The 26,111-nt window shown below is 49.7% G+C and overlaps 1 protein-coding gene across 7 annotated transcripts in view; it reads right to left on the reverse strand.

The window, feature by feature from the left end:
* Positions 1-26,111, reverse strand: part of PBX1 (PBX homeobox 1) — a 134,693-nt gene that overhangs the window by 13,930 nt on the left and 94,652 nt on the right. For 3 of the 7 annotated variants that reach the window (XM_052802501.1, XM_052802503.1, XM_052802506.1), the window contains 5 exons: positions 14,171-14,415; positions 10,983-11,173; positions 9,886-10,021; positions 6,070-6,229; positions 5,726-5,770 (listed from right to left, as the gene is read on the reverse strand). In XM_052802501.1, the coding sequence (XP_052658461.1) occupies positions 5,726-5,770; positions 6,070-6,229; positions 9,886-10,021; positions 10,983-11,173; positions 14,171-14,415 (777 nt within the window). Of the gene's footprint in view, positions 1-5,725; positions 5,771-6,069; positions 6,230-9,885; positions 10,022-10,982; positions 11,174-14,170; positions 14,416-17,662; positions 17,965-26,111 lie in introns of those variants that run through there. The other 4 variants (XM_052802505.1, XM_052802502.1, XM_052802507.1 and 1 more) reach the window with 2 other exon arrangements.

Raw genomic sequence — 26,111 nt, forward strand, 5'->3', positions numbered from 1 at the left:
CGTAAAATAACTGGGACTAGTCAGAAGGCAGCTGTAACCATCACCTCCTCTGCTCAGCTGGCAAAGGGCTCCTGTCACTTCCCAACCTCTCAGGTTACTTGCTATTTTAAAGGCAAAAAACCTAGGGAAATGAGCTGGCAGACTGAGGATAGCCCACCCTGAGACTGCTCAGCTTTAAGCGTGAAGATGGGCACTTTTCACATACACAAAGATGCTTCCTACCCAGTTTTCTGAATGATCGCTTTGACTACCCGCATAAAAGCACAGGGCAGTAATGTGGCTTCATACTCCCGCAGTGACTGAGAACAAAAGGACTTTGCAGCTACCGCTCACAAGAAGCAGAGAATATTCTCCTGTTCTCTTAAGGCGAGCAGAAACCTTTGAGATCACACAAATAATCAGTGGCAGACCTGGGAAGAGGACTCGGGAATCCCTGAGCACCTGACAGGTTACCGCTATCGCTCTGCCCCCAGCAGAGCAACATTTCATCCCACCTTCCCCTACCAAAAGAAAATTATAACAATAATAACACATAAAAATGCCATAAACTTAACTGATATTTTATTGAAACTTAACAAACCTGGCCGTAAAATTGAGACTGGGAGGGAGGAAATAAAAATAAACAAACAGCCACAAACTCTAGTTCTGAAGAGCGCCAGTGTCTTGGAAATCATGAGGAGTGCTGGAGATGTCACTTACAAGATATACACTGCTATTGGCACAGGGTATTTTTACAATATATGTGCATATCTAAACGGTAAATATGTCTTGCCGCTGATGTGGATGCAAAGATAAATATGCGCATACCAATAGCTCCACATGTATGGATGCATTTGTATCAGAGCCATAATTGCAGAGAGCCCTTTGCGCTGCTGCTCTGCTGCTTCAGCACTCCACTGTCTATGTACTAGCCACGTATGGAAAATTATGATGGCCCAAAGTCTCAGAGACACGGCTAAGAGGGGTTGATGCACCGGGGTGGGAGAGGGGGCAGGAATGTGAAGAGCTCTGAAAATTAAGACTCTGGTATCCTCCACGAAGTTCCGGGAATACAAGTCAAATCCTTCCACTAGAGGAGGCTCCATCCTAAGTCTAATCTGACCCTCTGAAGGCTCCACCGTGAACACACCAAAGGTCTTCAGTGGTCATAATTTGATCTAGGGCTCCTCAAGAACTGAGAGGTAACAAACATCTTTGAGCTTGTGAACCCAGGAGGAAAGGGCTCTGACCTTAGCATGGAAGTCCCTTGATACTATTGTGTGTAGACAAAAAAAGACCACAAGAAAAACCAACACTTTTCATGACTTGTAGCAGTGTAGAACAGTGGTTCATCTTCAGCATCCAGACATCTTATCAAACCCAGGACCTATCACCACTATTCCTTAGTGCTGAATTTAGATAATCAGGTCATCACCAGCTTCAGAAAGAGTGTTGGAAATGTTTAAACAAGCTATGGCAGTCAGATCTTGCCATCGGGTGAAAGCCTGTATCAAAAAAATGCCTGCAAAGAGATCTCTTCCAGCCCTAACATTTCTGATGAGCAAAGCCCACTTCGAGTTTGTCTCCAACTCAAAAATCTTCACAAGCTTGACTGCTGGTATTTCTCGCACCACTTCTCCAGCTCTTCAGAGAGCTTCTTCAATGGTTTCTCTAATGTCTTTAATGTTTTGACAGCTTCAACTTCCACCTCAAATTTTCCAGGACCTCTAACAAGTCCTTTTCTCTACAGTATCCAACAATTCAAACAGCATCAAGAATAAACAGACACAGTAATGGTGTTCATTGGAGCTGAAATCAAGCCATCCTCATCTGCTGCCTCATATCACCTACCACCAATGAGACAGAGATCCAGCACACTGAACCACTGAAGTTGACTTTGGTCATGTACACAAGACTCATAGCTGAAGTCAATGGCAATGACATATAAGCATTGAGAGCACAGAATTTACCCCCCCTGTAACTTTTCCTTGAGTTTCCACCATGGCCAAAGATGAGGGAAGAACTGGATGGACATGTGGCTCCTCAGCTGGACAAAGCCACTGAGTTTGGTAGCAGGTCTAAAAGCCTGGGATGACCCAGCAGGACATTTTTCCTTTTTCCCTTGCCAACCAACACGTAAGACAGTGAGACCATCACCGGAACAGCCTCTCTGCTGCAGTGCTGTCCTCTGGACAAGTGATTGCCACAAATGACAGAAGGCAGAGAAAATACAGCAATTAGGCCTGTGCCCGATGAAGTGCATTTCCAGACAGCACAATCCCCTCCATCAGCAGCTTTGGAAGATTTTTACAAAACAAAAGGGTGAGCAGGAAAAAAACAGTTCAGGACAATTTTGGCTGCTCTGCATGGAAGATTTCACTGGATGTCATCACCTGTGTGTGGCCCTTGAGGACTCTGGTTGGAGAAAGGGTCTGCCCACATAAAATAGCTTTTATTTGCCATGTGGTTTTTGTGCTGAGATTGGCCAGGCAATCAAAGTGAGGATGGGGAGTTGTTAGCCCAAATGAGTCAGACAACTCGGCTTATTTGAACATCTGGCTGATAAAGCCCAACTGTGCGTATTCAGGATGAAAAGGTGTTTGACATTCAGGCCTGGGTGACTGAGGATGGGGGACCCTGCTTTGAACGTGCCAGATGGCTAGACAGATGCAATCCTTGCCCTTGTCAATGTGTGGCCAATCTCTTTGACTGACTGTAGCCATTCACCGATCTCCAGTAACATGGGCATCAATGCAGAGAACAGATGGGCCTGCGTAGCCACAGCAGAAATGAATTTAGCTCCTGTCCCAGGTCCCATCACATCCAGTTCCACCTCCTCTTCCAACATCATGGCCCTCCAGGGACTACATTGCTGGTTGCTTCTTTCTCATGACCTGTCCTCTGCCTACTCTCTTTCTTTCCACATGACCTACAATGTATTTAAACTAGAAGGTCTTACAAATTCCCAGCAAATCCTATCTTTATTCCGGCTCCTTCCTCACCAAAGTCTCAGCCAATGATCTGAAAACAGAAAGAAGTCCATGGTGTAAGAGAAGAGGCATCATCCATCTTAGTCCTACACCTATTCATCCACTTCCACGTTCCTCCCAGGGCAATTCAGCACATCTGGATGGCTCATGGCCCTTGACACCATCCTCCAAATCTTTCACAGACAGGTATTTTAGACCTAGCGTGTACAGATGTGCTTCTTGCTGCTAGCACCTACAGGACAACCTGAAGCAGGGGAGGTCACACAACTCCAGATGTCCTCAGGACATGTCTTTGCCCCACAGTGTGACAATGCAGGGATGCTTGACTGAGCTGTTACATCCGCATGGTTCAGCTGGGGAGATCTCAACCTGGGATTCCACTGTTGGAGATCCTGAGGCCCTTCCAGCTGTCTTCTCAGGAGAGGACTTACAAGGACATCCAAACCCACCATCTCTGCAAGCTGACCCGGAGACTACTGCAGTGCTGACAGTGGGCCTCCCCACTGCTCTGCCACTGCTGCAGCATACAGGGAGGGTAGTGGGATCTGGGCCAGGTTAGAAACACTTTGCTTCTAGCAGAAGAAGGATCTCCACGGCCCACAAGCTCCCCTCACACTGATGTGCTGCTTTAGCACTGCTGCCACATTAGGCACATGAAAAGAGGTCAATGTTTCTGGAGTGCAGACAAGTGAGCCAGAAAGAGGACCCAGGAGCTCAAGTCGTACCCGTTAATAACAAGACTGTTTGTCCTTCCTTGAAAGTGTAGTATTATCCAGGGATTATCTTAGCTGTTTACTGCAGGGTACCGGGCCAATTTATCTTTGAAACGGCCGTGTTACTGCCTGGGGGGAAGGCGAAGAAACAGCCTCGCACCGGAGCACTATTTAACTGGGCAGGCACTGGGGAAATGCCTATTCCACTACATGCAGGCCAGATCCAAATCCACTTAAGCAATCTGAAGCTCTTCCCTTGCTATTCCAGACCTTTGGATCTGACTTCAGTGGAAGACAGAAGAAAAGAAAGCAAGCTGTGTCTCTTTGGTCCAAGCTGATGTGGACTGCAGGACAGCATCACAGGCAGTAGGCATCTCCCTCAACACACATAGTTCTGCTCTCCACCCTCCAGCCTCTTCTACAGGGGGGGGTGTTAATATCAAGAGACCCCACTTGACCAGGTATTTTGAGTGAGCTGTTTGAAAAGGATGACATTTTTAAAACGGCAGCTAAATCTTCAGCAGTTCAAACAATGGAAGGAAGAGGGAAAAAAACCCTGACAAGCCAAGAAGAAAAGAATCAAACAAAATTCCTGCAAACTATCTGTCCCTACAAAACTCTGCCGTGTCCACCTGAGCCCTCTGAGCACCTCAGCTGAGCCAGAGCAGGCGGCACAGCTCGCTCACAGGCAGCCCTGGGTGAGGAGGAGGTGGGACAGATACCTTCCACCAGTATTTCTGACCTGAAACCAAAAGCTGCAACATCTCTGCTCTAGGTGGCTCTGGGACAGACCCCCCTAGCAAGTAACACGTCCCCTGGAAATTAAGGGGTTGTGTGTAGGGACTTCTCTCCACTGATCAACTGAATCAGCCTTCTACCACTTGCTTCTGTGCAAGCCATCCACATGAGTCCTGCAAGGTATGGACGAGTTCCCCAGCACTGAGTGATCAATCACCGCTCTCCACGTTAGCTTGTGGGTAACAGACTGCCTTTGCCTTCCCGCTGAGGGGGGGCTGGTTTGGGAGATCAGCCAGAGACCCATGCCACTGGTTTCTCCCCTTGTTTGACCCCTAGGTCTCCACTTTCCATTCAAATCCTCCAGATCTGGGGGTGCTTCTGGGGTGTGATTCCTCTGATACCTGTCAAGGCAGGGTTGCGCTCACTATAGAAGCACGTCCTAATAGCAATCAGCATTTGCATGCTGTACCACTGGTGGTCTACTTAACATCCAGCTTCTCCTGCTGCCCACCATCCTCCTTGCTCCCCCACCTCTTCCTCCCTCTTAGTAGCCTACCTGATAACAGCAAGCATCACACCCCAGTGAAAGGGTACCATGAGTAGACACTGAGCTCAAAGGCACAAGAGTGGCACACTCCCACTCTACCTCCCACCCCTAAAAAGAAAACAGGCACACAGATATTTGCATGGATAACAAAGTACATGGCACCCATGAAGTTCACTTTTTCCCCTCCTTTTAAACTAATCCCAATTTTCCATCGCTCTTGGGAGCGCACAACCAGCCGACTGCAGCCTGAGATCATTTTTGGGTCGTCTGTCCTCATGGCAGGCACCACACATGAACTAAGCATCGTTCTCTAGCGGAGGAGTTGAAATCTGGGCAAAGTGCTCTGTGCCTTTGACCCTCAAAACAAACAAATGGAAACCAGAGCAAATGGGCAGGAAAGGGGGAAAGGGAAGGGAACGACCCATGGAGTTCCCTGGATTGCGCTGACACAAAGATAAAATAAAATTCACACAGAGCACACTCTTGCAGGTGATCCAGACACTGTCATGTAAGCAATCAAAGGTAACCACAGCAGAAAGAAAATCAAAGGGTAAAAATCTACTGAAAACAACACCCAAAATGGCATGAGTTAGGACATCCCAGAAATGCTGGGTTTTATCCATTAGGGCCACTCATGCTTTCAGCCCCAGTGAAATAAAATCAATATGCAACAACTTTTAAATTATTCCCCCCCCCCCCGCAAAGTGCAAGCAATCCCAGCAACTTTTTTCAGATCATTTTTCTGGTTTTGTGTTTACCATCCATGCATATAACCCCCAATGCGGCACCGTCAGTCACAAGGTCTGATCACATCGTTTTTCCAACGAAAACCAGAACAGGGAATGGGAAAAGAAAAAAAAGATAAAATAAAAAAGAGGGAAAAAAAGGCAAAGAAAATAAAGTACCCCCCCCAAAACAACCCCAAAAGCCAAACCCATCTCTCTTTTTTTTCAAGAGTTCACAAAAGTGAGGCAACCAAAACCAGAGAATAAAAATTGAAATAACCAAAAGGAGAAAACAAGAGAGAGATTAGAGGGAGGGGGGGAAACGAACAAAAAACCGAACACTAACAACCCAAAATAAAAAAAACCCAAAAACTAACCAGCTGAATTGGGAGTTGAGGGTGAGTTAGCCTGGCTTCCATGGGCTGACACATTGGTAGCCGTGACAGCCGTTTTGGCAGCATAAATATTGGCTTCCTCTTGAAATTTACCTATGTTCTTCTTGTACCGGATTCTCTTATTTCCAAACCAGTTTGATACCTAGAGCGAGTTTAAGAGAAGACAAAGATGTTAATGGTTCGGCTCCAGTGAGTGCGGCTCGGTGAGGAAGGTGGCTTAGTTCAGGTTAAGCAATGCATATTCTTTCCCCCCACTCCCCGTTTTCCTAGCTGTGGAAGGAAGCACCTTCTACCCACACGTGCCACACCAAGCCCACAAAAGGTGGCAGGACCCCCTTGGGAGCGCTGGGTTTGTGTGGATATATCTGGTTCCTCTATGGATGGGACATCCACTATGGAGATGCTCCACAGGAACCGCTAGACCTACCCCATGGAAATATCAGATGGGTTTAAAAAAACCTGAGAAAGTCAAATGACCCTGAAATTGCACAATTTGAAAACAGGCATGTGTCATTTTGGACCTTTTTCTTTGCCTCCTCCATGGTATCCCTTTGACAGGAACAGAAGCCCTGATTCCCAGATGCCCATTCTCTTCCCTTTGGAGAAGCCAGTGTGGCTTTCAGGGAGAACACCCAATGAATTTACTGGGGCCTGGCTGACACACAAAATTGCCTTGATATCCCTGAAGCTCTGCTTTTGATCCGAGTGAAATCAGTGCAAAAGGCCCAAAGTGGGTCTTCTTCATCCAGCTGAAGCTGGCTTTGTACAGTTTACCATGAGCCACTACATACACAGGGAGCTCCAGGGGAAGGCTGGAGAGGGAGCACAGGGCTTGTTGTAAGATCTAACTTTGGTCCCAGGGAACAAGTGTGTCCCTCAAAAAGGGGCAGGAGATGTTTCCATTGTGTTTGCCCAGAGACCAGTATAGGCCTGATGTGTCTAAGTGCCTAGAAATGTGCTGAATGGGGCTAATGGATTTATTTAAAAAAAATAAAGAAGCAGGATGAACTTCTTCACAAGTGATGGGGGTGGCTGAAAATGATGGGCCAGATCTGAAGGCAGAATGAAGCAGTGCAGCTCTGCTCATGCCAGTCCTGGTGAAAGCTGTTTCCCTGTGCCTGCAGCAGTGCCATGCATGAACCTCAGAAAGCCCCAAGGAGAGGTCCAAGCAGTGATCCTTGCAGACTGTCAGGGTGATATCCTGGGATCAGTAGTATGAATGCTTGACAGAAAGGTCACTTGGACAACCTGCCAGGTGTCTGGATAAATACCCCAAAGTTTGCATGTCAGAGGTTCAGCACAGTGATAGCTTAACTCTGAAGTCTGTGAAACCAGGCTGTGGTATCTGGCCAGAACTGCTTCCCAGGGAAAATGTCAGGGTACCTCCCAAACCACCATGAACTCAGCGTTCCCAAAATCCCGCTCAGTACCCTGCTGATGATAATGCTGTTCACTTGTGGACTCTATGTCGCACTGAATAATTTCAGAGAAGATGTGGGAAATATTCAACCTACAGTTTGGGAAGCAGCTTTCAGCTTCTTCCCTAACAACACTGAACACAGAGCATCAGGGGAATGTCTTCCTCCGTGCAGATCTCTAAGCAGAAGACAATTTCCAGCTGCTACTGACCTTGCTTGAGAAAGCTCATCAGGATGAAGAGAATGGGCAAATGCCAGAGGATGCTGCAACTCTCCCAGAAGAGCTCCAACACTCCTAGGATTGCTTGGAGCTGCAATCTTGAGCTAGCAGATCAACCTCTGTGGTGGGACTCCAAGGACGTTCTCCCTTTGCTTGCTGGTGAGCAAGTACATCGGTGCTCCCCCTTCCAAATGGAATGCCCAAGCACCGAGACACAGAAGACAATACTGGATGTTCATGCTGGGAAGCTTATGGTTTTTTTCTCATCTTAGGGAAATTGTTTTGGCTTGGATGTTGATAACTGAAACCCATATGCTTTTATTCCTATGATGCTTTCTATCTGCAGTGCTCCTAGAGGATTCGGCAGCTTCTGCATAGAATTGGCTTCATCCACCAATTTACCTGCTACTGAACTGTAGGTATCCAATCCTGTGCTGCTGCAGAGCGGGAAAAAGAAAATATAACCTGCAGAGACTCCTGGGAGGCAAAAGATAGTAAGTAACTCAGAGCAGCACCCAACCCAGATCTGGGAGTGAACATTTCAATGGCACCAGGAGCAGGTGCTGTTGGCGAGGAGCTCCATTCCACTTCTTGGTCCAGCTTTCTCATTAATGACAATGTGCTCCTTGTGATCTTCCCACTTGGCCATCTCTCTACAACAGCTCTTCTGGCTTCAAATGCTGTAGCCAGTGGGTGAACTCTGAGCACCACAGGGAAGGAAGTCAGAATAAAACAGCCACCACAATCGATCATCTTAAAACTTGTGAAGCAAAGAACCTGCCTACCCCCATCAGCCTCTGAGTTCAGATCAACTCTGCTCATGACTTGCACAGATTCGTGCTGTCCCATGTGTGTTTGTTTCTACCTTCTTCGGACAAAGAATGGAGGGAGATCCTGGAGACAGGCACAAAGCAGCCTTGATACAGCACGGTCAAAAAATATCCTAAGTGCAGCATTTCTCCTGGGCATTTTTTCTTTGTGAGGGAAAAGTTGTAAGTGTGAACAGATGAATTAAAAGTGAGAGGGGAAGCATCAGGACAGCTGTAGTTTTACTTAAGCCAATATGTGCTGTCTCTCGTAGGTAACTCTGGGCAGAATCGATGTTCGGGTCTTCTGACCCAGGGGATGCAATTGGAGTCACTCAGCAGGCATTCAACACAGTGATGACACCTACCCTTGCATGCTGTTGCTCCTGCTGAAGGCAGACATGCTCTCACAAGGACACCAGATGCTACTGCTGTCTTCAGTTTACTCAAGCGACGAACAGGCATGTGCCTGGGGCTGGGAAGCGGCCCAAGATGGGGAACACAATGGGAGCCTAGAGGGAGCGCTAAGCTCACATGAGGACAAGACTACCAGAGGCCATATAGATTGGCTTTCCATCACACAGCTTGCTCCAGCAAAAGAGGAAATAAAGAAGGGCAGGCCTGAGCAATGTACAGCTGAACACTTCAAGGACTGACTGTACTCCTCACAAATCCCAGCAGCTCCCAGGTCAAAGCTACAGACTCCAGGAACTACGTGGCTGCCTTGAATGTATGGAAATAATTCAGTTTGTCTTTATTGACCACCCTTCTCTGAGGGATAAGTAAGTCAGGGAGATGTCATGTTCCACAGCACAAGAGTAATGACAGAGGGAACCGACCATGACAAAGCCCACCCTCCTTGAGCACAAACTATAACCACTAGCCTGTCTGACCCACACCCTTCCCACCAGGACCTTGTCCATTCTACCTTATCAAGCAAAATCTGCACAACTCTTCCTACTGCCTTCAAATCCCTTGGCTTGAAGAACGGACTTTCAGCTCGAATGAGCTATTCTTGCAAGCCAGCTCAGCACTAAGTCCTTGAGAAGACTTTGCCTCTGTGGGTCAAGCCACATCATTTCTGTGCTTTTAATACCTTGGCTGCACACACAGCCATCGGTCTTTGAAGTCTTTATCCCTTCTAAATCCTTTCCCAAACTCTCCTCTTCCATCCATGGCTTCAATCTGCAAGTCTGCCGTCAGCTCCCCCATCCACTTACACTAACTTGTGCTAAACTCATTTAGTAATTAAATGCTCAACATTGGGACATGACTGAGGTCTGGAGTGCCCTTCACCATGCTAAGGTTTCCCGTTAGCAGTAGCCATCTTTGCTGTATTTCTGAGCTCTCTCACCTGTGAGACTGTGATGCCACATTTCTTGGCTAGCTCTTCTTTGGCTTCCTCACTGGGGTAAGGGTTGCTGAGATGGGAATAGAAATACTCATTCAGGATTTCCGTAGCCTGCTTGTTGAAGTTTCGTCTCTTCCGCCTTAGTGTGAAGAAAGAGGGGGAAATAGAAGGAAAAGGAAAGGGAATCAGTGCCAGGAATCCAGAAATAGGAATGCAATTTTAGATACTCTGACTTTCCCCGCTTCCCTCCCTCCTTCCCCTGCTGCTGGGAGCATAGAGTACAATAGACTCGTGGCCAGGAAGCTTCTCATTTGCACCTTGCTGGTGACTCCTCTCTCAGCACCTTCCAAAGCAAGTAAATCTCCATCTCAAATTACCACTGTAGCCTCCAGCTCACAGAAGAGTCTTAAAACTGGCACTGAGCTCCTCCACCTGGGAAGGTGACTCCCAACACCTGGCTGCCCTGGCCAAAGACATCACTGTTACTCTGCAAAGCTCCATGCTGAGAAAGCAGCTCTGGATATATCCTTGGGGAAGTCTGTTCAATTTACAGCTGGGCATTATCTGGCTGCTACCTCTTCCCTCGTACCCCCAGTGTAGCTGCCTCTCCTCCCCATCCCAAGCTGCAGCCCAAGCCACAGCCTGCACGTAACCAGCTTGGGGAGTGAAGGAAGTCTACAGCAAATCAAAAATCTGGGACAATGGAAACAGAAGGAAAAGAATAGGAACTTAGGGGGGACAGGAAGGGCTAGAGGATTAGCTTTCATCCCTAACTGAAGTGCACATTTTCACCACAGAGGTTTGTTGCAATATGCCACAGACTTTCCTTCTGCCACAGCAAACCCAGGATGTGCAATTCTCAAGGTACAGCTGGGATCCTCCCTGAGACAGAGGCTGGATGTCTTGAAATGCTGCCCCCTCCCTTGCTGAGCCACAGACAACTAAAGGATAAGGAAGGTAAATAGCCTCTGTGGCTCAAGGCCAAGAGACGCGGCCCTTCAGATGGACCTGAATTCACTCCAGAACCTCAAAACACCTCTCCCAGGGCTAAACAATACAGCACAGTGGGTGGGGAGAAAGGTTTGGTGGGGTGAACTCACCGTGCGTCCAGAAATCGGGAGCGCAAGATCATGACGGCTTCACACGTGCTTTGCTTCAACTGCATCTGGATGGAGCTGAACTTGCGGTGGATGATGCTCACCATCCGCTCTATCTCCTTTGGCGAGATAGGTCGGGTTCGGCTCTGCTCACGCAGCAGGTTCATCACGTGGGTGGTGAATTCGTTGCATGCCTGGGATGGCAAGAAAAGCAAAAGAAACCCCAGGATCGGAAGGTCATTTGACAGCGTCAAGGATGGTACAGAGGCAACACTGCTAAGGAAGGAGACAAAAATGGAGGCCTCAGTGGCTGGGGCTTTTTAGGGCAGACCCAGAACAAGAGTGTGCCGGCGCTCAGGGGAGAGAAATTTTTCACGTCTGCTAAGCAGAGGGCACGAGTGACTGCCAACAAACATGTTGAGAGAGGCAGGAGCCAATTTCTTTGCTCTCAGGGATCATGGATGGAGCTGGGGCAGGTGAAGCCCTAGGGCTCATATAAAGCATAAAGAAGTCCCAGCCACTGTTTTTCTGGATGGGACTGGAGGAGCTATAGCTGTATCTGAGGAGGACCCTGAACCTTTTGATGCGCTGTCCCTCCTCCCACTGCCCCAGCTGGACCCCAGCACCATGTGTCCTGCAGAGCCCCTTGTGCTTCACAGGAGCAGCTCCCAGAGAGACACAGCCCTGCTCTGTGCTCTTAGTGTATGAGGTAAGAAGTAAATAATGATAATAATTAAACCCTGAGTGAGGCAGGAGTCCTGACAAGTAAAGGCAAGCAGGTAATAATCCCAATTAGTTTGCTGCTGGCACAGCACTGTCTGGCTGCTCCTGCTGTCCCCATGCTGTGCTGTGAGGACAGAGCAGCAAGAGGAGTCGGGGGTACAAGGGAAGGATTTTGAGGCCACATAAAGGCCACTTCATTGCCCTCTCCTCCATCCCCATGACCCACTTCACTGCCCTCTCCTCCATCCCCATGAGCACCTTATGGGCACAACAGGATCCTCCGATTCCCGGAACCAAGCCCTGAAAAACAGGTTGAGAGCAGCACTTGGACACTGAAGGCTCGAGAAGCTGTTGGTGCTCCCAGGACATGGGCAGCTGCTCTCGGGACAGCGTCCCCAGTTCCCAGCCCCTGATGGGGAAAAGGGGACTAGCAGGGGAAAGAGACACTGATTTTGTGGACTGGTGACATGGGCTTGACTTACTCTCTCCCATCCCACGCTTCCAAGCTGAATCCCCACCCATGGCTCAGACCCAACAAGGAGACATCCCTGAGGTCAGCAGAGCCCCTCCAATTGCCCATCACCAGCTTCAGCTGACAGTTCCCATCTCCTGGGGTGAGCACCGGCTACAAAAGCTCTCAGCCAGGTGCCTCTCTGCTCCCAGACACCCGAGCAATTTCAGCTCGTCTCCTCTTGGTGTGAAATAAAGAGCATTAAAGGCAAAATCGCCAGCAAGCGCCATGCTGTCACAGCAGCAGCCAGACGCCATGAGAAGCCAGGCGCTGAGCTCCCCCAGCCACCAACAATTGGATTGGAGAGAGGGGGATGGAGGCTAAGAAACCCTGAACCCTGGTTTTGCAGGACTGCAGGTGGTGATACTGGAGATGTGGACAGGCACAGCCATTTGCAAAGCAACTCGGTGGCAAAACCACCCCGGCAGTGGGTTGTGAGAAGGAAAGATGTGGCCCATCTCACCCCATGGGGCTGGGGGAAAGGCTTCTCTCACCTGGGTGTCCCTTTGGGGAGCAAAAATGATGCAGAAAAAAAATCAGAAAAGCAAACAAAACTCCTGCCCAAGGTAGGGAAGGAGCAGAAGGTCATTCCCTGAAGCCTGTCCCTGGCTGTGCCAAGGGTCTCTTCTTGGGTTTGGGTGGCAGAGGACATGGGGTCTCTCCCCCTCTTCAGCCTGGGGGCTGAAAGATGAGCCCCGACGTGCTCTCCACTCCTACCCACGTGGGATGGCTGAGGCTCCCTCATGCTTCACCACCAAGTCTCTGTGCCTTGAGGGAATGACAGCAAGGGCTGAGGACAGCCACCAAAGGTCATCCTTCCAACCTGCCCCCTGCCTGCTCCCTGGGCCCTGCCACCTCCTCCTCCTCTAATGCTCTGCCAAAATGCCTTTCATGGCGTGACGACGCTCAGCTTCTCCAACACCAGAGCCCTGCCTGGCCACCCTGACCCCAGCTCCAGCTCAGGGGCACCCATCTACAGTAGCTCCACACCACCCCCGGGTGTAGGTCCGAAGATGCCAACCAGCAGCCTCAGCTTGGCCAATGTGGCACCTGAAGGGGTGAGACATCCCCCAGCCCCACTACACACCCAGTTAGCCAGGTAAAATGGGGGCTGGGCTGGCTTGCCCCTACAGACGCCGGCACCGGTGGCTGCTCACAGCCCTGTTGCATCGGCAGAGATGGCATTAAACCAGAGACCTGAAACCCCGCCTGGCCCCTGGCCGCGGAGCCCGTCTTGCACCCAAAAAGGAGGGATGCTTTCTTGCTCGCACTCCATAAACCACAACCTCTGGGTAGAAACCACATTCATCACAAGGGCAAGCTGTGCAGCAGCGAAGAGAGGTCTGCAAAACATCTGGAAGTGTTTGAAAGAAAGCAGTTTTGAGCGTTGGCTTGCAAAGCTTTTCATGCAATTGTCAGTGTTACCAATAGCTGCATTCATGACCCAAATAGTTTTTCTTTTTCTTTTTTTTAAGAATCATTTTCCACAAGAAAAAAGACACTTTTTTTTCTGGAAAAAGAACTTTTCAAGCAGAAAACATATTCAAGGAAGATTTTGATTCAAGCCTTGCTTGGAAAACTGCCTGCACCAAGGCCAGCACCTCGAAGAGGACTCCCCCTTCATAGGGCAAATTTTTGGCAAGACATTAGGAGAGCAGTGAAAAGCGAAAATCAAAGGGGCAAGCCGTGCTGAGCCTATTCTCATGCCACATCCCAGCGCAAAACTCCAACCCTCCCAAACCTAAAAAAGCACATTTTCATTCCAATACCAAGCAAGAACTTGCATTTGCCCGTACGCTCCTAACAATAGATGTCAGTAGCGATCCAGGCTGTGCACATCCGTGCCATGGTGCCTGCATGGGACAGCAGCTCTCCCGGCCCCTTGGTTCCTGCTCCCACCATCCCAAGACCACCACCCCTGCGCAGCCCTGCTCTCCGCCGCGAAGGAGCCTGTTACCTGCTCGTACTTCTCCAGCTCTGTGTGGTAGATCTGCCGGATCTGGGAGAGTTTGGCTCTGTAGTCAGAGTGCTCCACCGAGTTGTCGGAGCCGGCTCCTCCTGATGCGGCAGCGGCGGCGGCAGCGGCGGCCGAGCCGCCTCCTTTTTCGGGGCCTGCTACCCCCTCGGCCAGGAGCATGTTGTCTAACCGCATCAGCTGGGGGTCCGTGGGCTCCTCTTCCTGCGCTCCCCGAATGCTCAGCACTGCAGGAGACACAAAGAAGAGAGGAAAGCTTGAGTCGTGCCCAGGGCTTATCTCGGGGAAGGGGACGCTCATCTGCAAGGGGATGCGCATCCCAGGTTGGACCGGTGGGGTTCAGTCCCCATCAATGGGGCTTTTCTTCCTTTCCCAAGAATACCCCAACAGGCAGTCTGCATCCTGATGCTCCAAGTGCTCGTCACCAAGTGCAGCTCCTCGGCCCTCCAGCCCAGCAGCAGCGATGGGGGCATTCCACCTCCCCGTTCCCCTCCCTGCCTCTTCCCCTCCTTCCCACAGGGAAGAAGTAGGGCAGAACTGGCAGAGCTCACCGCAGAGGTAACCCAGAAAGCCATGCTTTGTATCAAATATGCAGCGAAACTGCTAGCAACACCAACCAAAAAACCAATAAATGTACCCATTCTTCCTGCCAGAAATGATAGGGACCATAACCCTACTCAAGCATGGGATGGGGAGTTGGGAGTCTCTAGCCCAGACCTCAGCTCGCCCAGGCATCCTCTCATGTCACCTAACATGTCTTTTACGGCCTGATCCTGCACCGTTTGCATCAGCCATCGACCCCAGATGGCAGAGGAAGATGCACAGAGCCCAGGGCTGACCGTGCCTCAGTTTCCCCATCTTTAAATACAGACGGAGAGGGCCTGCAAGGCCACGCGTTTAGCCATGCGGTGGAAAAACAAGCAAAAAAATGTACGAAATAAATTTTATTCTTTGGAAAATGCCCCTTTTTTTAGAATCAAGTTGTTCCAGTGAAGTCTAAACTATGCTAAGAAAAGGATCAACAACAAATTAATCCTCCCATAGCGACATTCCAAGGAGAGAATTTTCCTCCCTTCTTTGTACTCCCTGCCTCAATTATTGCTTTGAATAAAAGTCCTTCTCCTGTGAGGGCTTTCCTGGAAAAACCGCATGGGAACATCCTGACCGCTCGGGATGTCCCAGGTTTGAAGGATGGCAGTGCCCTACGTGCTCCCCGTGTCCCCCCCCATGATCTGTGTTTGAACACAGAAGGTAACCTGAGATTTCCACATGCACACAGGCACAGGTGTGTGCAGCTGCAAAATAAAGTAAGTAAAATAAATCCTTGATAAGCGAACAAAAAGGGCCTTTCCTAAGAGAAATGAATCATATTTCCCCATCTCATCTGGCACAGGAGCTCAAAGCACTTTGTAAACACACACACACACACACCCTCCAAGCACACACTCGTGCACATCCAGAGCTGGGTAATGTTGCATGGATTTTAATAAAGCCGTGCCCGCTTACACCCGAGAGGAATTTGACCCCCTGAATCCGCAGCACAAACAAGAGCGTGATTTCCCCCATAATTTAAAAAAAATAAAGTCTAAAATCAGTTGGCAATAAGAAGTAAAACCAGAGCAGCTAAAAAACCCAGGCAAACACCAGGTATGGTCTTCCTCACCCTGAAATAAGTTAAAGATATAGCTACTATCAGTATAAAATGGAAGTAAAAGACCCTCTTGAGAGGTTTGGCTGACACTAAAACCAGCTTTTTCTAAAGCCTCAAACTGTACTGAAATCATTCTTTTCAGGACTCTAGTATTTATTGGCATTTTTGTGATTAAAACATTCACTGTCAACAAAGGTGGGAAGGTCACGGGGAAAGAAAAGATAGAAAAAAGCCCAACAACAGTAAATTTGCCACTAAGATAAGCTAATAATAAATAATTCCGTGCTAGGCAGGATTGTTTCTATACGGAGCGAAGGGGGCATAGTGCCAAATTTGGAGCCGGGTGGCAGTTGCCAAGCCCCGAGGAGACAGGACTGGCATCTCCCCCCACCACAGGAGGCTTCTCATGGCACAGCCGGCACCCAGCCACACGCTTCGCCGATGAATAAATCTGAGGGGAGAGGTCAGATTTCATCAAGAAAATGGTTTGGGGTCTGCAGTCCATAAACTGACATAAGAGGTAAAGGTAGCCAAAATCCTTAAAAAGAGAAGAGGAAAGTGGGGAGGTGACAGACTACGGGCGAGACACAAACTTGCTATGAAAAAAACAGATCAAATTCCTATTCTTCCAGGACAAAAAAAACCCTCACTATATTAAAGCACATCAAAAGCCCAAATACAAATGGAAAGCAACACAGGTAAAAAAAAAAAAAAAAAATTAACCCTCCCCAAATAAACAAATCAAAAGAGGAGTTGCCAAAACAGGTGCATCTGGATTTCAAAAGGGAAATATTTTCAGATTAAAAATCTCAGGAATCATCGACCTGACAGGTAGGCACGAGTGATTAATTAGTTTATGTTTAGAGAGCTGCTTCCTGATGAAAAGCGCTGTATAACCCCTGAGCTTTATTACCGTGCAACACACACAGACCAGCATCCACTGGGTGTGTGCATCCCGAGCATCCAATGGACGGACACATGTCCCCGCAGCACAGACCCGAACCTGGCCGGGGACTGTGCAGAGACGGCCTGGGCTTGGCTGCCCACTTGGAATAAGGCTAGGGAGTAAATAAATAGAAAGGCCAACGTGTCTAAGCAGAACTGATGCTGCCTATTTATCCCTAGAAGGCTGTGCTCAGCCGAGGAGAAGACAAAATGATTGTTTAAAAGCTCCTCCTTTTTTATCTTCCCGGCACTTTCCCCGGCTCCAACGCACCTCCTGCCAAGGTGCCGTGCTCCTCGTCGGCTCCGACCCTCCAAAATGCCCCTGTGACGGGATGCGGCCCCTGTTCTGCCGGCCGGGGGGCTCGGGGTGAGCTGGTACAGGCAGCACCTGACCCGCAGTGCCTGGGCAGCCGACCGCAAAAGGCCCCCACTCTCCCCCGGCTGCTGGCTTTCCCACCAAATTAAAATAAAATAAATTAAGCAGAATGATCCTCAGCGGTCCAGCAGCAAGCTGGAGCTGAGGGGCTGCAGGCGTGCTCCCACCCGTGCCCTGGCATCCCCAGAACCCGCCATTTGCTGCTCCTGATTAAAGAGAGGGAAAAAAAAAAAAGAAGAACAAAAAGAAAGATAGCGACTGGCAGCCGGGGGGAGGAAAATTCATGCAAGACTTTCTGTCCTTGGCCGCTTTCCTGCTGGCTCGGCAGCCCCGGGAGCCGTGGCAAATGCCGCTAGAGGGTGCTCGGCCCTCGCCTAGGTCCCCCGCTGCCTCAAAATGCATTTTTTAATATAAATATATATATATGCACACATGCGAATATATATATATATATATATATATATATTTGGATGTATTTTAAAAGCAAAGCCAAGCCACGCACCTTGTCCCCACTTGCACCGCTGCGAAACGCTGCCTGTCTGGCCGCAGAGGGGAACTGAGGAGCACGGCCGTAGCAGGGTCACCGTCACCGATGCCAGCAGTGGGAGCAGCTGGGGACCACCGAGCCACCAGCCTGCGGTCTGATCACAGACGCCACCAGGGTCACGGAGACCCATTCCAGCAGCTGGGAAATGGCTCCCAGCTCACACGCTCGCTCCTTCTCCCTCTTGAGAAAGGTATCACAGCCATGGTGTGCAGAGGACATCGTCCAAGTCCCAATCCTGGGCTGGTTCGGTGGCATGGCTGTGGTGCAGGACACGGGGAGGTGGTGGCAGGACTGGCCTTGGAGAATCAGGCGAGGAGACAAAGCCGAAAATAGCTTCCCAGCTCCTTGCCTGCCCTGCGATTCAGGGACGCAGGATGCAAACTGCATCGAGTCGCCAAAGCTTTTTCAGGTGCTCCAAGGTGTTTCCCACCAAGCTGGGCATCTCCGAGGAGCACCTGCAGAGCAGCCAGCTAAATGCTCACAAGATGGGCAGCCAGCACCCCACACGTGTCTGTGTCCCCACACCACGGTACTTGTGCCTGGTGTCACCACGTGCTGGGGCAGCCACACAGCCTGATATACAGGCAAGGTGGGGGGCATGGGGCAGGAGAAACAGTCCTTGCCAGACATGGTGCTGGCATATGCCTTCAAAACGGACTGCACCCTGGAGATGGCCTGGGGCTGCGAAGACACCTGAGAAATCCACAAAGGTGGGTACCACGCTACTCCTGGTCCTCCATGCCACCACCGCCCCTCCCTTATTTGCTCCGTTCTCCTGGGAGCATTCTTCCAAAGGGACCTGAGGAGTCAACTCAGCACAGGAGCTGAGCACGCAGCCACCCCTCTTCTCAGAGGCCACTCCAAAATGCTTCAGCTTAGCAACTCTTTTCTCTCCACCCCTTCCAAACACTCCAGATTAGAGGTGTGTGGGCAACACAGGCAGAAGGCAATCAAACATGATGGGAGTGATGGCAGCAGCTTAGCAGGAGACTGTGGCTCAGCAGTGACAACAGAAAAGGATGTTCAAACCTCCAAGCTCTACCTTTCTTCTGGAAAGGGCAATTTATCCTACTGTGGTCAGCATCGTCAAGCTGAGGAGACATGGGAAGAAGGGGCCTGTCCTGGCCAGACTCCCAGCATGGGATATATCCATTCACAAAGAGATGTGGGCTGCGGTGGTACAGCATTCTCCACCATTTCTCATCCTCATGTCTCCCCTTGGGTGCTGCTGCATGTGTGTGTGCTCATCCCCAGTTAGGTGCCAGCCAGGACTTCTGGGGTGGAAGCCAAAGACCAAGCAGAAGACACCAGAGGAGGCTAAGGCAAGGTGGAGCAGTGGGAACAGCCTCTTCTGGGATGCGATAGGGACATCTTGGAAGAAGAAGACACAGCGAATGACATGAAGCCAAGCCAGGTTGCGATGACGAAAGAAGAGGTCCCCCAGAGCCGGCATGGCTGTTGGTTCCTCAATTCTCTGCTGACTTCAGCAGCCAAAAGCACGGTCCCATAAAATTTGCTGTGACTGCCTGGTTAAGATCCCCTCCAACTACATGAGCTGGCAGTTCCTCTACAGCTCCATTTGCTGACACCACCAGCCAAGGACTGGTCCCAGCAGCTGGATGTTTAAACAAACCCACCCTAAAAAGAAACCTGCTGTGTGGTTTTAATGAGTACGTGAGGAGTGCTCTCCCTCCCGCCCGAGCTGGGCTGCTTCTGGACGGGTTTTCTCATGGTTGTTTCTGCCCATTCCCAACTTGCTGAATTGCCTTTCCAGAGGGACATTTTAAAGGAGAAGGAGATTTCAAGTAAATGATTGCAACTTATCGAAAATAATGTGCTACTTAGCATCGGAGACAAGCATCCTGGCAGGCAGAAATGGGAAGCAGTGCCGGAGCAGATGGGAGTAATTAGGTTGTGATTTTCAGAAGGGTTTTCTTTCCTGCCTCTACTGTGCCTAAGATGTACTGAGGGGGGGGAACAACCCACCCAACAACAGAGTTTCAAGAGAGGTGGACAATTCCACTGCCGGGCTGTGAGATGGCCTTTGGTGTGACTTTCCCATGGGGAAACCAGAGATGCCCGGCGTGGCAGGGCCACTGGTGGAGCACTGCTGGCTGTTCTTGCTGTCCTCTCGCACAGCCACAAGCAAGACGAGATGCCTCCTTCCCCATCGAGGCACTCATCTGCCACCAAAGCATGGATGCCTCACCCGTGCATCAGATGAACAAGGTCTAATCCAAATACTTTCCTGGACCGGTGGGTGCCCCTGGGGGGTGGTACAGACAAGGAAGGCACAGCAGCTCCTCCCCAGGAACCCCAAAACTCCTGCACACACCCATGCGGCGCACAGCCAGGCTTTGAAACACACATTGAACTTCGGTCCTCTTCCAACCTTTTGTGATTTAACCATCTGCAATATTTGCTTGGGCTCATGGAGACCCAGCTTCAGGAGTCACGCAAGCTCACTGGTTTTCTTTAAACATGTGTTTTTACACCTCCAGGTCTAAACCAACAGCCAGCAAACAGAGGGACAGCTGCGATGCCAGCAAATGCCCCTGCTAACAAAACCGGCAACTAATCACCTTATTTTAAGCTGATCTCAATATTCCCTGAGCCTGAGTCTACGTTTGTGAACGCTGAAGATCAACAGCACTAAACTTGGTACAAAAATACTCCCATCTGCCTCATATCTGAGGACAGTTACACATTAAGTGGCTTGCGGCTGTCTGTCTGTATCCTCCTCGTACTCATACGTGTAGTCACAACAAAGTCAGGAGAGCGGGTTTGCTTCCTTGGCTGATCCATGATGTCATGGGCTTGAACTGCTCTTCCCAAACTTTCTTTGTGCAGAAGAGCCCCCAGACCCCATGCACCTACCTAAACTCCTGGGTTCTTTTCCTATGCAAGTATATTTGCAGCCTACTTTCTTCTGCAACAGCAAACTCCAGACACAAAGGAAAATCCAGTGTCTTGGATCTTGTCTTTAAACACAAAGTCACCTTCAAGACCCTATGCTTAGAAGGAATAAATAAACTCTCAGAGCTTTAGGGAGGATACTAAAGCACCTCCAGCTGGGTCTTCACACTGCCAGTTCAAGGGTCCACGTGACAGACAGCAACGTAAATGTCTTCTTGGCAAAGCATACGGTGTCCACCTTAAATGGGTATCAACAATCTCGGTAACCAAGGTGGAGCACTTCAATGTTAAGTAATCACAGGGAATTTTAAACATTGCTTGGATATATTCACCATGTTTACATAAAGCCACTGAGCAAAATCAACATCAAAACACAAATACCCATTTCCAACGTAAACGGAAGCTGGAATTTCCAAATACACCAACACACCCCCTTCCAGGAAGCAGGAATTCAGAGATATTGGATCTTTTTTTCTTACAACTGACATAGAAGTTCCCCTCCTCACTCCAACCTTTCCAAAACTTACAAATGGATGAACAGATTTTTGCTCAGATTTTCCAAAACAGGCTGCCGTGAGATGAGGCATGGAAAATTTCAGCTGGCAAAATGGCTTTTTGTGCATCTACTTATTTATTTATTTCCCAGAAAAAGGAGGAACACTGTGAAACTGATGGGCAATTTCTGTCACCAATTTTCAGTCTAAAGCCATAAAACAAACCAAAAACCCCAGCAACAAATTGAGAGAGAGAGACTTGTACCCATAAACACTGCAAAGCCACCCTGGACCTTTGCAAACCCACCTCCTCTCCCAACATGGGAGTGTCCACCGGGCCTGTCTGGAAACAAAGCACTTAAACTATTTTGTGAGAGATGCTTTTAAAGGTGGAGAAGTGTTCCTTCAGTCCATAAAGCACACAAAATTGTGATAAGATACGTACTCCCACAGAGATGGGAGCAATTCACATCAGTTCAGAGTAACGGTCCATCTAGCCCCAGAAGCCAACTCCAGCCATGGCCAACAAGCCCTACTGGGGACCCAGCCAAGGCCATCACCAACAGCAGAAGCATCAGGTGCTCAGGGCAGTGGCACTTCCCCCAGTACCCTCCTACCCACCACCAGTTTTGGGAACTTGCATCACAACCCAAATGCAGATCAATCAAAATGTTTCCTGAATCAGAAACGAAATCTTCTCCTCCCATTTCATGTTGTCATTTTCCCCCCTCCCTCTTTTTTTTAATAAAAATTTGGGTCAATTTCAAAACAGCCAAACTGCTTTAAAAAACAGTAACTTCCCATCATTCTGGTGTGGAAGAGTCCAAATTATTTACTGAATCCAACCCAAATTAAAAAAAAAGTCTGAATTGCCCTCAAACCGTAATTTTGGGGTGTGGGAAATGGGAGAAGGGAATTTATCACATGCCAAAAAGTTTCTCAGCTCCCAGCAGCAGCTCTCCATCACTTCAGGAGGATGCAGCTTGCATGTGCCACAGAAGCTGCATAAGAGAGACACGTTATTTCATAGTGCTGGCAAAGAGTCTGCACCAGTTTTCTCCTAACCCCATCCCAAATGCCAAATGGGTTGCCATAGCAAGCGAGGATCTGGCAGCAAAATGATCAAAAGGTCTGGAAAATTATCACTAACACATTGGGGTGGAAAAAAAATCCCCCCCCCCCCACTGGAAAATGATCTAAAATAGCCACAAAAATAAGGCACAATGTTGCAGTGATTACTGAAAACCAGATTTCCCCAAGAAATGTGACTCTCCGGGAAGCTGAATGAACACAGATGAGCTTGTCTTTCCAGTCCTTCCCTGCATCCTGATCCTGCCGACTGGTTTAGCTCATGGCTAGCAACCAAGCTGGGTACGGAAACTTTTGACCCTGTCCCCACATGCCCAGTTATTGCTATGCTATGGTTGAACGAAGCATTGCGGATCAAATTTAAATATTTCCTATTTTTCTCTTTACAGTCCTGATGCCACAAGCTGTATCTACTCATGGATGCTTCACTGCAGGCTAGTGGTCAACTCCCATCGGCTTCAGCAGTGAAACTCCCAGCTGTAATTTTCACATCTGAAATTTGGGGGCAGGTAGCACTCAGATGCCAGAGCTGATTGAACCTCTTGCACCATAAGCAGAACCACTGAACAGAGGCAGTTTGGCAGCAGAAAGCAGGCTGGAAGTGCTTGTAAACATTATAAACAAGCCAACAAAAGCCAACCGCCCCACCAGTGGACAAGCCACCTCCCAATTACACCAGCTTCAAGGCCACCTTTGCATGTCTCACGAGCAGCAACCCGGCACAACTCTACCTAGTTAAGCAAATCAACTTCACCTCCCCCAATAACACTCTGCAAAACAACCCATCACCTCAGAGCAGGGGTCAAGCCTGTCTTACGGGCACTCTTCCCTTGGAAGAGCACAGATAAAGTTTGGCCACACACAGGTCCCCTCCCCATCCCTCTGAGCACCCCACACATCCCCAGGCCAGGCTCATGGTCTGGCCACAAAGCAGGCTGATGTCAGGGAGTGATGCTGAAGCGCGCTGGAGCAATCCCGCACTCGGCTTATCTCGCAAAGCAGTTTTCCCCTTCCTAAGCAGGGCAGGATTAGCAGGCTCCAGTTACAGCTGTGAACCGTAATCAATCCCTTATCTGCATAGGCAAACCCAGCATGTCTCAAATTCTCCAGCTGCACTGACCACGCTGTAAGGGAGAGATTGTCTGCGGCCACCCAGCCTCCTCCATCTCACCCTCCTCCATCTCACCCCAGCTCCTGCCGTGGGCAGGGGATGGGGACCAGGACCAACCTCCAGCTGCTTGGAGCAGCAGCCGCAGGAGATAAAGGAAAGCAGGGTGAGTTTCAGCACTGCTCTGCTGCTGGGCCAGATTTGAGCAGAAGATGTAACTCAGCTAATTGACCACAGGCTGGCCTGGCTCAGGGGAACAGCATCTACCACGGAGAAAAGCCAGTAGCTGGAATGGTAAATTGGCATTACAGGCAGGAGAGGGGAGGAGGATAACACAAACGTGCACATGTGCCCCCCTTCTCACACCTCTTGGAGTGCATTTGGGAATTTTTCCAACCCTAGACTGTGATATGGGGCAAAAGAATCAGATTTTGCTATTGCGATGAGACGAACAGGCAGTTAAACACAGGGCTCTGCCTCAGTCCCTCCAAGGGCAGCACCTGCTGTGCCAGGACCTCACCTTCTCCTGGTGGAGTTTGGGTGATGGACCAGAGTCTCCTCTGCAGCACCAAGAGAGCAAATTGTCACTGAGGGACAGAGTAAGCCATTGTCCCCACCCCAGGAGATGGCTCGGACATGGCCTTGGTCACGCCTGGAGACACGTCCCAGCCGGGAGCATGGAGTGGACGTGGGGCTCCCTAAGCCCTGCAGGAACAAATCAGCAAACAAAAGACGGGATTGCTCCCAGGACAGGTCCAGCCATAAACCGACCCCCCCCTCTGAACGCCAGTTGGGCTGGGATCTGCGTGGTGCTTTGCATATGAATTCTTCTTGTTGAAAAGAAATGGGTCCTTTGAATGAGCTGAATCTGCTAATGAGAAGCCGGGGCCTCCAGAGCCCCTCTGAGGACAAGGGTCCCATTTCGACCGCCCCAGGCCAAGCCCTGAAACCTGAGAACAAACAAAGAGAGGTTTTCCCCCAGAAGGAAGCTGCCTTTCCAGCCTGCTCCCCTCTCGGAAAGGTCATCTCCCCTGGACACGCAGTGCCTGCAAACTGCTGCTCAATGCACAAAGCAGCCGGGGCAAGAAAGTCATAGGTGAAAAGACTGGCAAGAGCCCAAGGTGAAAAGCTGCATTTCAGATTCCCTTCTCCTGCCATCCTTCAAAAAAGATGACCCAGTAGACTCCATCCAAGGAAAGCTAGCTTGGAGCTCGTTAGATGGCAATGTCCCACTCAAGTCTCAGGTTTGCTAAATAATTTGAAGGTACCCGTTGCCCATCACATGGTCGAGAGCGCTGCCACTCTGTTGCCAAGTTGATTGCCTTGCCGTGGGCTAGATTCGAGATTTTGTGCAATATAGGAAAGATTTTCCACGTCTCGGAGCCGAGCCATGGCAGGAAATACACTGTTTTTTCCCTCCCTTTCTCTCTCACAAAGCAGGCAGTGCAGAACCACGACAGACATCCTTACCAAAAGCTGGGGACGGACATGTAACAGCCTCCCACTGCAGAGCACACCGGGGCCATGTCCTCTCCCTCCACTGCCACGGGACCTCCCTGCCTCCTACTTACTGGCATGCTCTCTGCCCAGAACCACATTCCCATTTCCAGCAGCAACCTTCTGATGCAATCCACGAGCTGAACATTGCCCTTGTCACTCTTCTGCTTACTTGAAGGCAGCCTCATTCCTCGGTGCTTGGAGAAGGTGGCTGCAGGAACAGTATATCCTTTTTTTGGTGCATGCAGACAAGAGGGAAGCAAAAGAGAAGGAATAAGCAACTATTAAGCAAGGACTGTCCACCCGGGGTGAAACCTCAGGGATGGGTTTTGCAGTAGGAAACCTACTGCCCTGGCAAAGGGGAGGTTGCAGCCAGTGCCGAGTACGAGCAGATTAGAAGTTCCTACCATCAGTGATCATTTACTCTGAGGTCAGCCATGGCCCAGGGTCTCTGCCTTGTGGAGGCCGGACGCTGCTCTTCCCTGAGAGACAGGCTCTCCCATTCCAGATGCATTAGAAACCATCCCTCCCCGTGTCCACCTCTCCGCCAGCCATGGTACCAGGCAATTCAAAGCCCTCTCCATGAAAAATTTGAAAGTTATATGCCTATGAGGATACGTCAAGTCCAAAGCACAAATAGCAACCAAAGGTACTGGAAATCCCACCCCAACTCCTGTAGTGTAGCCACCATTTAGATGCAACACACCAGCCACTGGACAACTTCAGGCACCTACTCTCGGTAGTGGCCTGTACTGGGACAATATCAGGCCACTTCACAGTGTCATAGATGTCACCTAGATGACAGGACCAGAGCCAGCCTCCCTGGAGCCCATATGCATGTCACCCCTGTGTGTGTTTGAAGTACCACAGCTCTCCAGGACTAAATGTTTCTCTAACTCCTTGCAGACTTCCCTCACACACAAGGTCTTTCTCTCTATGCTATACACAGATCACATCAAAGCCTACCTGAATGCTCCTCTTCCATTTGCTTCGTTTCCAAGCTTGGTTCACTCACAGCACCACAGAAAGCTCAGTTTGCCCAAGCCTAGACAGTCCATCGAGCTCCCATGGCTAAGACATGCTATTTTGAACCCAACTTTGCTGGGATTCAATGATTTCGGGCAAATAAAGGAGCACATTTTTCGCACGATGCTCAATCCCTCGCGCCACCATGCCGACCTGCTGAGCCTGGCGTCAAACCCAGGTCCTCGAGCGCGCCAGACAAAGCCCGACTCTTTGAAAGGCAACAGCCGGTCGGCAGCATTTTAAGGCCAGAAAACAGCTCCGAACGTTCAGTTCC

The sequence above is a fragment of the Harpia harpyja genome, chromosome 11 (genome assembly GCF_026419915.1).
Source record: "Harpia harpyja isolate bHarHar1 chromosome 11, bHarHar1 primary haplotype, whole genome shotgun sequence".
NCBI lineage: Eukaryota > Metazoa > Chordata > Aves > Accipitriformes > Accipitridae > Harpia > Harpia harpyja.